This window comes from Hemitrygon akajei, chromosome 2, assembly GCF_048418815.1.
Source record: "Hemitrygon akajei chromosome 2, sHemAka1.3, whole genome shotgun sequence".
Lineage (NCBI taxonomy): Eukaryota > Metazoa > Chordata > Chondrichthyes > Myliobatiformes > Dasyatidae > Hemitrygon > Hemitrygon akajei.
Genome location: NC_133125.1, coordinates 50,803,837 through 50,817,150, shown reverse-complemented (window position 1 = coordinate 50,817,150; position 13,314 = coordinate 50,803,837). Strand labels below are relative to the sequence as shown.

Below are 13,314 nucleotides of genomic sequence, written 5' to 3'. Positions count from 1 at the left end.
ACCATTAATATTTTGTCTGGGATATGGTAGATCTACTGAGAAAAAAAAAATGCTCACTGGAATTAACTACCAGACTGGTCACTGGAATTAAGTACCAGAACTGGTGGTAGTATGATGGAAGAGGTGGGGCACACTAACTCTTTGATGAGGGGAGGGACATGTTTTTTTGGGTGCATAAGGTCAACAAATAAAGCTTTACTTGCACATGCCACATTTATTATTTGATATACTCTGTGAGCAAGTACTGAGTGCTCTGAAGTTTAACCTACTTGTGAGCATCCAGTTATTTAAAAATCAATATATCCCAAAATAATAAGCTTTATTGGAAGGAAAGTTGTTGGAGTATTGACACAGTTAAATCTACAGAATTAAGCACCCCCATAACAAAAATGTTCATTTTTCATTTTTTTTTTAGAATTTTATACAAATCTTTGTCCTTTAAAATGGCATATTTCTGCTAAGAAAACCTCAATGCAGACGGAAAATAGATTTTTAGACGAAACAGATATGTATTAAAATTAGGCTCATTTCCTTGCTATTAGAAGCAGGGAGGTACTAACTTTTACAAAGTCAAATCTTTTTAACGTATTTTTCCACATCTCAATTGTTGACCAATATACCCCTGATATAGAACACATTTGTACAGTATTAAAAAGAAGACTTTTCAATCTTCTAGTCAGCAACGATCAGGCATTCAACGTGCACAATTATCTTTTGTACATAAAATGCATTTGAAAACATAACACATACAGTAAAATGCTGCAGGGATCATGATGTTCTGAAACAAAACTTCCAATGCCAGTTACTTACTGACAAGATCTTACTTTTGGTTGTACAGTACGCTGACCCTGATAGAATAAAAAATATTAGCACCAGTTTTCTGTACAAACATCATGAAAACATAGGTTTACTGCATTCTATAAACGTCTAGAAAGTGATGTAAAATAACCCTTTTTGTTTTGGGGTCTGGTACCAGCTACCTATCATATATTGCACCAATTGATGGGGAAGGAAAGTTCTGAATGAATTGGTCCTCTGAGAATGCCCTTTGGTATACAGTACAGTCTGACTTAGTATTGCTTACTGATATTAATATAATATGAACAGTTACATAATTTTATCTGCAATCTAGAGAAATGGCTCATTATGTTGCTATTTGTCTAAGTTATTAGAAGCCATTTACAATTTTCTCTCACAGACTCTCATGTAAAATATGAGCTCATAGACTGAGACAAATGAGGTGATATTAAATATACAGTAACCATGACTGAGGTTATATGCAAGTATTGTTAACACTGCAGAGTGTAAAACCCATTTACACACACAAAAAAAAAATCGGTCATGCAGTCTAGGCCAGAATATGAAGACGTTTGTAGTGGAGAATCAAAGCTGTTGACATAAAGCTTTTTGAAAGCAGACACATTTGTGATAATAATTCTCAATAGAAATAATGCAAGTCTCAGCACGTTTAATGAAGCTGGATCAGTAGTCTCATTTTGAGAGCATCTCCCAGCTCACCAAGGAGGTAGTCATTGTCTTTCTTATCTTCCAGTTTCTGCAATTCTTTTTTCTTATACAGAGGAATACTGGTAATTTCCAGTGTGTAAACACCTTTCAGAGGCTTCTTCTTAGTCATGTGCAGATAGCTTAATCCATCGTTCTGGTGGATGCGGAAGTAACTGTTATCATTTCCGTATGAGATAACATATCGGACATGGTTGTTGAGTGGTTCAATGGCTGGGACAAGTTCCAAAATGTGCTTCTTGTAGTTCAGTTCAGAGATACTCAGATTCATTTTGATTGGGATGTCCATATCCAGACTAGCCAAACTAATCTGTTCATCCTACAATCAAAATATATAGGAAAGTAGTAATTAATTGCCAGTAAACATTAATAATTAACACTTGCATAATATTTAGGATTCTCCTTTTCCACCATTGGGAGATCTCAAAATAGGCTGCAAAAGTAGTCTGTACAATCCATAATCAAAAAGCAAAAAAAAACAACTGCTGGTAAAGGAAATCTTAAATAAATGCTGGAAAGACTCAGCAGGTCAGGCAAGACCACAAAGGGAGGAGAGTTCATGTTTCAAATCAATGGATTATGTCAGGATACTTAATTAACCTTATACCTTCTAAATGAAATGCCATAGTTGTGCTAAGAAAGAAAACTGATCATTAAATAAAACATATGTATTAAAATTACACCAATTTCCTTATTAAAATGGAGGTTCTAACTTTCACAAAGTCAGATCCTTTTGTAGTATTTTCCTTTGTACCAATTATTGACTATACAAAACACGTATATATGATTTATGAAAAGAGGCATTCGGTGTGCACATATTATCTTTCATACATGTCATGTATTTGAAACATAAAACATAAAGTGAAATGTATACATCATATTGTTGTGAAACATAAATTGCTATGTTGTTTATTTACTGATAAGATCTAACTGTTGGTTGCATATTACCTGTCTTATTATGAAAGCACAGATGTACAGCAGAATTAAAAACAGAAGTAAAGAAATATAACCTGTTATTTTGTTTTAGAGAATTATGAAGGACACAGTACCTGTTGAGATAGGGTATCATTGATGCTTCTTCTATTTCTGCCTCCAGTTTTGGAGTAGCCATTGATTTTACATTCATAGCAGGTTTCATGAGATAAAAGATTTTCATCATCAGGCTCACCATCAAAAGGCAAGTACTGACCTTTATTGAATCCCATACCAGACACACAATGCCTGTAGAACAATGAAAAAGGGAGTTAGAATTTAAAATTCTGTAAATGGTGGTAATTAAAAAATAAAACACCATTTTACATGTTATCATTTAGGACAACCTTGAATTAATTTTATATCGTATTTCTAATTTAAATACTTGCACTTTCTTATAAGATTGGCTCTGCTTGTAGCTGTCTTTTGAAAGAAGTTGCCATTACATTGTTGAGTGGAGTCACCTGTTATCAGCCTAGTTTCCCTGTTATAATGATATTAAGAAATCCATTTCTGAGTTGCTGCTAATTGTATAACATTCCACCACTGGGATCTAGTGGAACAGACTTAATGCATTATTAAAATAACTAAAACACATTTACAAATATTGGCTAATTGGTTAACTCATTCCATAACTTGGGCCTCTGACATTTGAGCTCAAGCACAATTAGGAAAGGGCCATAACTGCTGGTCTTGACAGTGATGCCCAAACTTCCATTACAGTCTATGTGCTCATGTCAATAAAAAGCACTGGTTTCTATCTTTGGACCAAACTGTGCAGCTAGAAAAGAAAAGGAATGTGGTGAGCTGAGTGAAATTATTACTTAAGCTTGGCAAATCTATGTGAAATCTCTTAGACACAGAAAGATATATGCGACTTTGGAAACAAACCTTTCTTGGGTAAAGAATGAACAGTACATTTCTGTGTCCATCTGGCAAGTCTCTACTAAATTAAATTCCATATGAAAGCAGAACATTGTTTATTTTAAAACTACATCAACATGTTTCTATTCAGGTGTTTTGCTTACATCATGTGATTAAATTCAAAATATCAGGGGTCCTCAGAGTGTGAGTAATTTGATTTATAATATGATTGCAAGAAAAGGGAACACTGGCTGTTGCTAATAATGTGGAAGACTGCCAAAGAGCAGTAAGCTTACAGAACTCATTAATGTAAAGAAAATTAAATTTAGTATAGTAAATTGTACAGTAGCTTATTTTAGTAGAAGTAAAAGGGGGAATTTTTTCATGCAAGGCCATAAACTATACGTGTTAGCAGAATAAGGGAAATGAGGAATACAAATTTACTGATTACTAGATGTACTAAGCCAGCTGATAATCCCTTCCACCATTATTAGATTAAAAGTGGGAGTATTGTTGGCACGTGGCCAAGTGGTTAAGGTGTTGGTCTAGTGATCTGAAGGTTGCTAGTTCGAGCCTCAGCTAAGGCAGTGTGTTGTGTCCTTGAGCAAGGCACGTAACTACATATTACTCTGCGACGACACCGGTGCCAAGCTGTATCGGCCCTTGCCCTTCCCTTGGACAACATCGGTGGCGCGGAGAGGGGAGACTTGCAGCACGGGCAACTGCCAGTCTCCCATACAACCCTGCCCAGGCCTGCGCCCTGGAAACTTTCCAAGGCGCAAATCCATGGTCTCTTGAAATTAACAGATGCCTATATTGTCTGGTGATTCTATATGTCTCATTCCAGCACCTTTTAGATCACATCTATGCTACAAGCCATTTGACTTGTATATTGACTCATCCCCACCTATTTCTGCAATTTCTTGCAAAATAGCAGTAGGTAGCTTCACTACAGTAGTTTGAAAGGTGGCTTATTATGACCTTCTCAAAGGTAATTCGGAATGGACAGTAAAAGCTGGATTTACCAATGATGTCCAATTGCAAGAATGAAAATATAGATAGAATCTAGAGGATGAGGCTAAATAAAAAGTATTTCTTTACAGTGAATATGAGAACAAGCCACAGATTTCAGTAACAAATTTAAGAAGAGATTTTACACATGATTTATCTATTGAGTTCCAAGAACTAACTAGAGGAAAAGAGGATTTTGTTTAAGATAATCTCTAGCATATGGCTGATAGACCTACTTCTGTGTAAAAAAAGTATATTATTTTAACTGAGGAATTAACAGTATTTATTTTCAAAATGATTAATGCATATTAAAAATCATAATGAAGAATGTCAATAAAACACACATCAAATGCAATATTTGTAAATCAAAGTAAGAATGGAAATTAATGAAATTGTTATCAACAACCAGGCAAAGAGAAAAATTACATTAAGGAGGTAATTTATGAAAAGGTGCAGGTAAACACATAGACCTATAGAAAACATATATGACAGAGGCAAACAAGTAATAGACATCTTTAAGTTCATACTGTTTTCCTAATCTTCTTTATTTCAGGTCCACTATAGATCAAACATCAATTCAAACAGCAGTGATCTTACCCTTGCCCCACTCTATAGTACCCAGGTGGACAGCCGCAGAGGTAGCCTCCTTCTGTGTTTGAGCAGCCGTATGAACATGGATTCTTATAAGATGAGCATTCATTCACATCATGACAAGTATTGGAAAATTCATCAAAATTGTAGCCTGATGGGCAGGCACATTTGTAGCTCCCAAGTGTGTTGTAACAGGTTGCAGATCCACAAAAAGCTGGGTTGGAGCATTCATTCTCGTCTAAAAGAAGGAAAGGTGATATTTAGGAAAGAGAAACAATGCCTTATAGCCTAATTTGCTTATCATGTTGTTCCAGCCTAACCTACGGAAAAAAATTTCTGGGTCACCTGCTGCAATACTATAATCAACCAAATTTTCTCATTACTCTCTATCAGTGTTCTCATAGACTGCAGGCTCCATCACACTGAGGTCTATAGATCAATATTTGATTTACATCAGTGCTTGCTCACCTGTCCAGACTTCTTTGCTGATCTACAATAATTTCAGTCACTAACTTAATTTTCACCCTGGGTTCGAGTTCTCATCCCTATGGCATCCTCCAGCCTTGGCTTTCTCTGAGAGTGTTGTGGTTTGATTCTGACCTTATGCCTATCCTCCACTTTCTTCAACCTCACAGTTCTGGGTTTCTCAGTCTCATATTTTGTATCCTTACAACTGTTCTTATCTGCTTCAAATATCAATTTAGTATAAATTGTTTATAGTTTATAATTGTTTATAAATTGCTCTAGTATCAATTGTTTGGTGACAATAAAGTAATTAATATTGACCTGTCCTAAAGGCTAATTCGTCAGCTCACAGTGCCAGTTTTCTGAATATGCTCCTATAAAACCCATAAATGATCTACTGTGTTAAAGTCACTATAAAAATACAAGTTACTATTATTGGTTTATAGCATTTTACACTTCGAGAAACCTACACTGTGACAATTCTCAGGTTGATGTATTGGTAGAACTTATTGGATGAGTTAACCCCAACAAACAAAGTATCTGTCCTCTGCTTGTTGGCTACATTATCTGTTACTTCTCTTTGGAAATTTCAACCCAATTTTGTTCAATGTCATATTCATGGTCGGAATGATAATGATACATTACTGGTAGCCTCCAGGATGTATCACCGTCCCTATTTATCATTGAGAATGTGGTGGTGAGCTGCCTGCTGCAATTTTTCTAGTGATGGTACTTCCACAGTGTTGCAGCAGGGAGTTCCGGGATCTGGACCCAGCAATGCTAAAGGAACAGTGTTACATGTCCAATTAGGATGGTGCGCAACCTAGAGAGGAACCTGCAGATGGTGAAGTTCCCCTGCCCGGGATCTCTTTTCCCTCTTGGTGATAGGCTTCAGAATGGGTGTTGGAGAAGTTTTGGCAAGCAACTGCAGTTGTTTTTTTTTTAATACGCGCTGTAGCAAATGTGCACAACTGATGGAAGGATAAATGTTTATGGTTGCTGATCGAGTGTCACTGGCTGCTCTCTGCTTTAGGGTACCAAGCCTTTCACACAAACGCTAGGAAGCGGCGAGTCTTCCATCTTGTGTTTGTAGCTAGCTGGATGATAGTGAGGTGTCAGGAGGTGAGTTGCTCAGTTTCTGACCTGCTCTTGTGCCTGTAGTTTATACGTGGGTGGTTCAGTTAAATTTCTGTTCCGATGAAACCCCGTGCGATGGTAATGCCAATGAAGGTCAAGAATAGGTAGAATCCCCTTGTGCAGGCATGTTGAATGTTGATATCTTTGATGGAAGGAAGGTTACTGATTAAAAGCATCTGCAGATGTTCTGGTGTCATCACTGTCCTGAGAAAACTTGCAGTGATGCACTAGGATTAGGATGATTAACTTCTGACCAGCAGAACCTTTATTTGAGATTTGATTCCAACAATTTGAATGTTTTCTCCCTAATGCCCTTTGGCTTCAGTTTTACCAGTGTCCCCTGATGCCAAATTCTGTCAAGTCCTGCTCTATTGTCAAGAGCAATCATACTCACCCAACTCTAGAATTCAGTTCTTTGGACCATGTTTATATCAAACCTGTGATGAATTCTAGAACTGAGTGGTTGCTATGAAACCCAATCAGTGAGCAGATTATTGGTGAGTACGTGTTGCCTGATAGTACTGTCGAATTGCTGATAGCTTAGATGTGTGGTGGAGATCAAGCTCCACCTCTTCCTATTGTGCTTTCTTCTGAAAATATTGATTATTCTTCATGAGTAAAACGTACGAGTCTTGATGAAGAGTCATTGGCCTGAAAGGTTAACTCTGTTTCTTTCTCTACAGATGCCTAAACTACAGAGTATTTCTATCATTTTCTGCTTTCTTTTGAGGCTTACAAATGTGAGTATTGAGACCCAAATCATATTCAACAGGTGCATGGAACTAATTCAAAGACCCTACAAGAAATTCTATCTGTTCCATTAGGAATTTTCTTGCAGTCTCTATGCTTACATTTAACCTACTTTCAATAATGTTCACCATTTTGTTTACATGACCAGTCGTTAGTAAACATAGATATTATCATACAATACCTAACACAGATATGTTATTTTCAAGAGAAATGGCAAGAGGCAGGAAATTATATTTAATGAGCAGATACTCATATTTTAGCTATTTAATCATGATATTTGCAATAATTGAATATTGAAAATGGCCAGCTTCTAAGCATGGGAATTTTTAGAGTGTCCTATATAATGATATTGCATGTGTAGGAATGCTGCTAGCATAGTTGGTAGCCTAAACGTACTATCATAAACAACAGGTTAATACAACAGAACGATGCACCTTTTATTCGGCCCATTTGTGTCTCGATACTCGGTAATGAGCATAGATACATAAACGGGCTAAGGCAAGCATATTAATTTGAACTAATTTTTATTTAATATAGTTAAAATTTAGCAAACTAGATGAAAAGGTAAATAAAATAAAAAACAACTAATTTATCAATCATGGTTGCAAAGCTCAGTATTATACAGAAGAAAATCAGGAATACTGCTTTATTCTTAATTTAAAATAAATTATTTATTTTAATTTACAGAAAAAATGCATTTTAAATTTAAAATTCAATGAAAGGGTTCTTTTGCTGGGTTTGATGTCGAACAGTTAAACAATTAAAGTACAGTATGAACATTCCTGCTATTACTTACCAACACACTGATTCCACTGATAGTGTTGAATATAGCCATGAGGGCAGCTGCACCTGTAACCTCCAAGCATGTTTTGACAACCATGCTGACATCTGTGGCTTCCTTCACATTCATTTACATCTGCAACAAGAAGGATAATTGTGATAAATGAAGGAGTGGAGTTTTTGTTCCACAGTTCCCATTTTATTCTTTCCTTTCCTGAAAGTGCTGACACATTCTGGAGTATGATTCCAAAAGTGCTGGCAGACCTCCAATTGCTATCCCAAGTGACCACTTTTAACGTTTGAGTCTAGACACTGTGTTCTGGCTACCACATCAAAGTTTAGTCTGATTTCATCCTAACCCAACTTGCATACTTCTCAGCATGGGTCACTGGATAGCATGGAAATGTAGGTGACCCACCCATCATTTTCCCTTTTCATAGCCAAATGATATTGTAACCAATTATATTACTACCACCCTCACCATGATTATGGTTCAACTCTTGGGCCTCTCTGATCAGTAACATTATATCTACAAGGCAGTATGTTTCCCCCCAAAGTCACCAGCAAAGCTTGCCTTCAGTGTTTGTCCTGGGAGAAGATGTTACCTTTGAGAAATTAACACATCTCTGAAGATAATTATTCCTCTTCTTTATCATAGATATATAATGGACTATAATTTACCGTCAAAATGCTTGAGAGACAAAAGAAGCTCACTGCTATTTGTGCAAAATTATTGTAACATGCACGTGAATACATAAATGTTGAATCCAAACATTGTGATCACCACATGAAAGACTAAATATTACTAATGTACAGTCTCATTCTCTCATGTTTTAATTGTTGCTCTAGATTTAAGAGAAGCACAAAAGGATTTTTATTTACATTTTATTTTTGTCTTTCACACCTATGCTAAAATACATTATGCTAAAATCAAGAAGATTCAGAAGTTCTTTCCTCTTAAAATTTAATTCTATTGAAATCAATAAAGATGATTTTTAGAAGTGAAACGAAATTTTCTCAATGTTTATATTAAAGTGTTTAGTGCACTTAACCAAGGAAAAATAAGGAATCATACTGAGGTGAAAATGATCTAGTAAATGACAGGCAACAACAGAAATGCCACCAATATTAAACTATCAACACCTTTTTCCCAACAAATAACTTATTCTAATTTGATTCACACAGTACCTATAAAAAGCATTCACCCTCACTCCCTGGAAGTTTTCATGTTTTATTGTTTCACAACATTGAATCAGAGTGGATTTAATTTGGCTTTTATTGACACTGATCAACAGAAAAAGACTCTTCCTTGTCAATGTGAAAACAGATCTCTGCAAAGCGATTCACCCCCTTTAATATGACACATCAGATCATCACTGGTGCAGTCAATTGGTTTTGCAAGTCACATAATTAGTTAAGTGGAGATCACCCATATGCAGTCAAGGTGTTTCATTTGCCTGTAGTAAAAATACCCCTGTATCTAGAAGGTCCAACTGCTGGTGAGTCTGTATCCTGACAAAAACTACACCATGAAGACGAAAGAATACTCCAAGCAACTCTGTAAAAAGGTTATTGAAAAGCACAAGGAGATGGACACAAGAAAATTTCCAAGTTACTGAATATCCCTTGCAGTACAGTTAAGTCAAACATCAAGAAATGAAAAGAATATGGCACCACTGTAAAGCAGCCTAGAGCAAGCCGTCTTCAAAAACTGAATGACCGTGCAATAAGGGGACTAGGAAGGTAAACCACTAAGAGACCTATGACAATTCTGGAGGAGTTACAAGATTCGGTGGCTGAGATGGGAGAGACTGCACATCCAACAACTGTTATCTGGGTTCTTCACTAGTTGCAGCTCTATGGGAGAGTGGCAAAGAGAAAGCCACTGTTGAAAAAACTCACATGAAATCTCAGCTAGATAAAAACACAAAATGCTGGCAGAACTCAGCAGGCCAGACAGCATCTATGGGAGGAGGTAGTGACGACGTTTCCGGCTGAAACCCTTCATCAGGAGTGAAGTAACATGGGATGGTGGAGAGGGGATAAGAAGTGGGGGGAGGGATGAAGTAGAGAGCTGGGAAGTGATAGGCTGGAGGGAAATGGGCTAGGGGGAAGGTGGAGAATTATGGGAAATAAAAGAGAAAGAAAGGTAGGGCTGGGGGGAGGTCCCCCCTCACTATAATCTCCCCCCATCCTTGAAAAAGGCTGTTCACTCATGATTCCCATGCAATCTGACAAAGCTTGAAGAGTTTTGCAAAGAGGAATGGGTACATCTACTAGATATTGACTTTAACAGGGATTGGTAATTATGAAAATAATTATTTTATGTTTAATAATTTGAATTAATTCAGATCAATTTATAGAAATTTGTTTTCATTTTGACACAAAAGAATCTTTTCTGTTGATCAGTGTCAAAAAATCCAGATTAAATCCACTGTCATTCAATGCTGTAATACAATAAAACATGAAAACTTCCAAGTGAGGTGAAAACTTTTTATAGGCACTGTATATCCAAGATGACAGAATCTTTAGGGCCTCTGTTCTGAACAGTAACTTAGAGCAATGGAAACACGTTGAAAATCGTAATAAAGGATCACTGAGATTCTGGTGGCCCAATCAGCTGCAGGAACGCAGCACAGCGAGGAGATTTCTTGCAGGTCTGTGATGCTTGTTTAAAAGGAGAGCTTAGTGGGCGTTTGGTCTCATTCCGGTGGCCCACTCAGGGGCAGGAGCAGAGCACAGCAAACTAAATAGAAGTACCTAAGTACTGAAGTACATTGTTGGGGCGGCCACTGCTGGGAGTAGGAGTGTTAGGCTTCTGCTCGAAAGATGCCTTGGCTCTGGGTAAATTTCTGTTGAGGTTCCTGTTTTTTCCCTCTTACTGTACCCAGAGTAGTAAACGGTCGCTGTGTGCTCTTCATGATGGATGTGGGAGACCTCAGAGTCTCCCAGGGAACTATATCTGTGGGAGGTGTATCCAGCTGCAACTCCTTGAAGACTGTATTAGGGATCTGGAGCAGCAGCTGGATGACCTTCAACTTATACAGGAGAGTAAGGAAATCATCGATCAGAGTTAAAGGGAAGTAATCACTCCTAAATTGCAGAAGGCTGACAGGAGAAATGGAAATGTGAGTAGGCAGTTAGAGCAGAGCTCCCCTGTGGCCATTCCCCTCAATAATAAGTACACCATTTTGAATACTCTTGTGGGGGATGAGCTCCCAGAGGAATGCCATGGATTCCAGGTTACTGGCACTGAGCATGGGTCTGTGGTGCAGGAGGAAAAGGGGCAGAAGAGGGGAGCAGTAGTGATAGGGGACTCAATAGGCAGAGGAACAGACTGGAAGATGTTGAATCCTTGTGGGAACTGCAAGGGTAAAACGACCCTGATGGCAGTTATATACAGGCCTCCCAAACACAGATAGGATGTTGTCAATAGACAACAAGGTTAAATAGAAAAGACGTGTCAAAGGAGTAATGTCATGATAGTGATGGGAGATTATAACATGCAGGTCGATTTGGGGAAAATCAGGTTGGAAATGGATCTCAAGAGAGTGAGTTTGTTGAATGCCGATGAGATGGCTTTTTAGAGCAGTTTGTCTTTGAGCCTTCTAGGGGATCAGATATACTAGATTGGGTATTGTGTCATGAACTGGAGGTGATTAGGGAGCTTAAAGTGAAAGAACCCTTTGGACACAGTGATCACAATATGACTGAGTTCAAATTGAAATTTGATAGGGAGCATGTAAAGTCTGACGTAGCTGTGTTTCAGTGGAATAAAGGAAATTACAGTAGTATCAGAGAGGAGATGGCCAAAGTAAAGTGGAAGGAGATGCTGGCAGGGTGAGTTTCTGAGAAAAATGAGGAAGGTGCATGATAGATGTATTGCAAAAACAAAGAAAAACTCAAATGGCAAAACAGTACAATCATGGCTGACAAGGGAAGTCAAAGCTAATGTAAAGGCAAAAGAAAGGGCATACAACAAAGCAAAAATAAGCAGGAAGACAGAGGATTGGGAAGCTTTTAAAAAACCTACAGAGAGGAACTAAAATAATCATTAGGAGGGAAAAGATGAAATATGAAAGCAAGCTAGCAAACAACATCAAAGTGGATAGTAAAAACTTTTGCAAGTATGTTAAAAAAAAAAGAGATGAGAGTGGATATAGGACCACTAGAAAATGAGGCTGGAGAAATAATAACAGGGACAAGAAGATGGCAGATGAACTAAATGAGTATCTTGCATCAGTCTTCACTGTGGAAGACACTAGCAGTGTGCCTGATGTTGAAGGGTGGGAGGGAAGAGATGTGAGTGCAGTTATTGTTACGAGGGAGAAGGTGCTCAAAAAGACTTGAGGGTGCATAAGTCACCTGGTCCTAGGGTGCTGAAAGTGGCAGCGGTAGAGAACGTGGAGGCATTAGTAACGATCTCTCAAAAATCACTGGACTCTAGCATGGTGCCAGAAGATCGGAAAATTGCAAATGTCACTCCACTCTTTAAGAAAGGAGAAAGGCAGCAGAAAGGAAATTATAGACCAGTTAGCCTGACCTCAGTAGTTGGGAAGACATTGGAGTCAATTATTAAGGATGAAGTTATGGAGTACTTGGTGACACAGGACAAGATAGGACAAAGACAGCATAGTTCCCTTAAGCAAAAATCTTGCCTGATGAACCTGTTGGAATATTGAGGAGATTACAAGTAGATAAAGGGGATGCAGTGGATGTTGTATATTTGGACTTTCAGAAGGCATTTGACAAGGTGCCACGTATGAGGCTGCTTACCAAGTTAAGGGCCTACAGTATTATAGGAAGGTTATTGGCATGGTTAGAGCACAGGCTGATTGGTAACAGGCAACGAGTGAGAATAAAAGGATCATTTTCTGGTTGGCTGCCAGTGACTAGTGGTGTTCCACAGGGGTCGGTGTTGGAACCACTTTTATTTATGCTGTATATCAATGATTTAGATGTTGGAATAGATGGCTTTATTGCCAAGCTTGCAGATATGAAGACTGGTATAGGGGCGGGTTGTGTTGAGGAAACAAGTAGGCTACAGAATGACTTAGACAGATTAGGAGAATGGGTGAGAAAGTGGCAAATAAAATACAATGTTGGAAAATGCATGGTCATGCACTTTGGTAGTAGAAATAAATGTGCAGACTATTTTCTAAACAGGGAGAAATCCAAAAATCTGAGATGCAAAGGGGCTTACGAGTCCTTGTGCAGAAC

At 37.9% G+C, this 13,314-nt stretch overlaps 1 protein-coding gene across 2 annotated transcripts in view; it reads right to left on the bottom strand.

Annotated features, from left to right (window-relative positions):
- Window positions 1-302: 302 nt before the first annotated feature.
- Window positions 303-13,314, bottom strand: part of LOC140741729 (fibrillin-2-like) — a 295,460-nt gene continuing 282,448 nt past the window's right edge. For both annotated transcript variants that reach the window (XM_073072052.1, XM_073072059.1), the window contains 4 exons: window positions 8,111-8,230; window positions 4,969-5,200; window positions 2,574-2,745; window positions 303-1,843 (listed from right to left, as the gene is read on the bottom strand). In XM_073072052.1, the coding sequence (XP_072928153.1) occupies window positions 1,469-1,843; window positions 2,574-2,745; window positions 4,969-5,200; window positions 8,111-8,230 (899 nt within the window). In that variant the 3' untranslated portion in view covers window positions 303-1,468. The remainder of the gene's footprint in view (window positions 1,844-2,573; window positions 2,746-4,968; window positions 5,201-8,110; window positions 8,231-13,314) is intronic.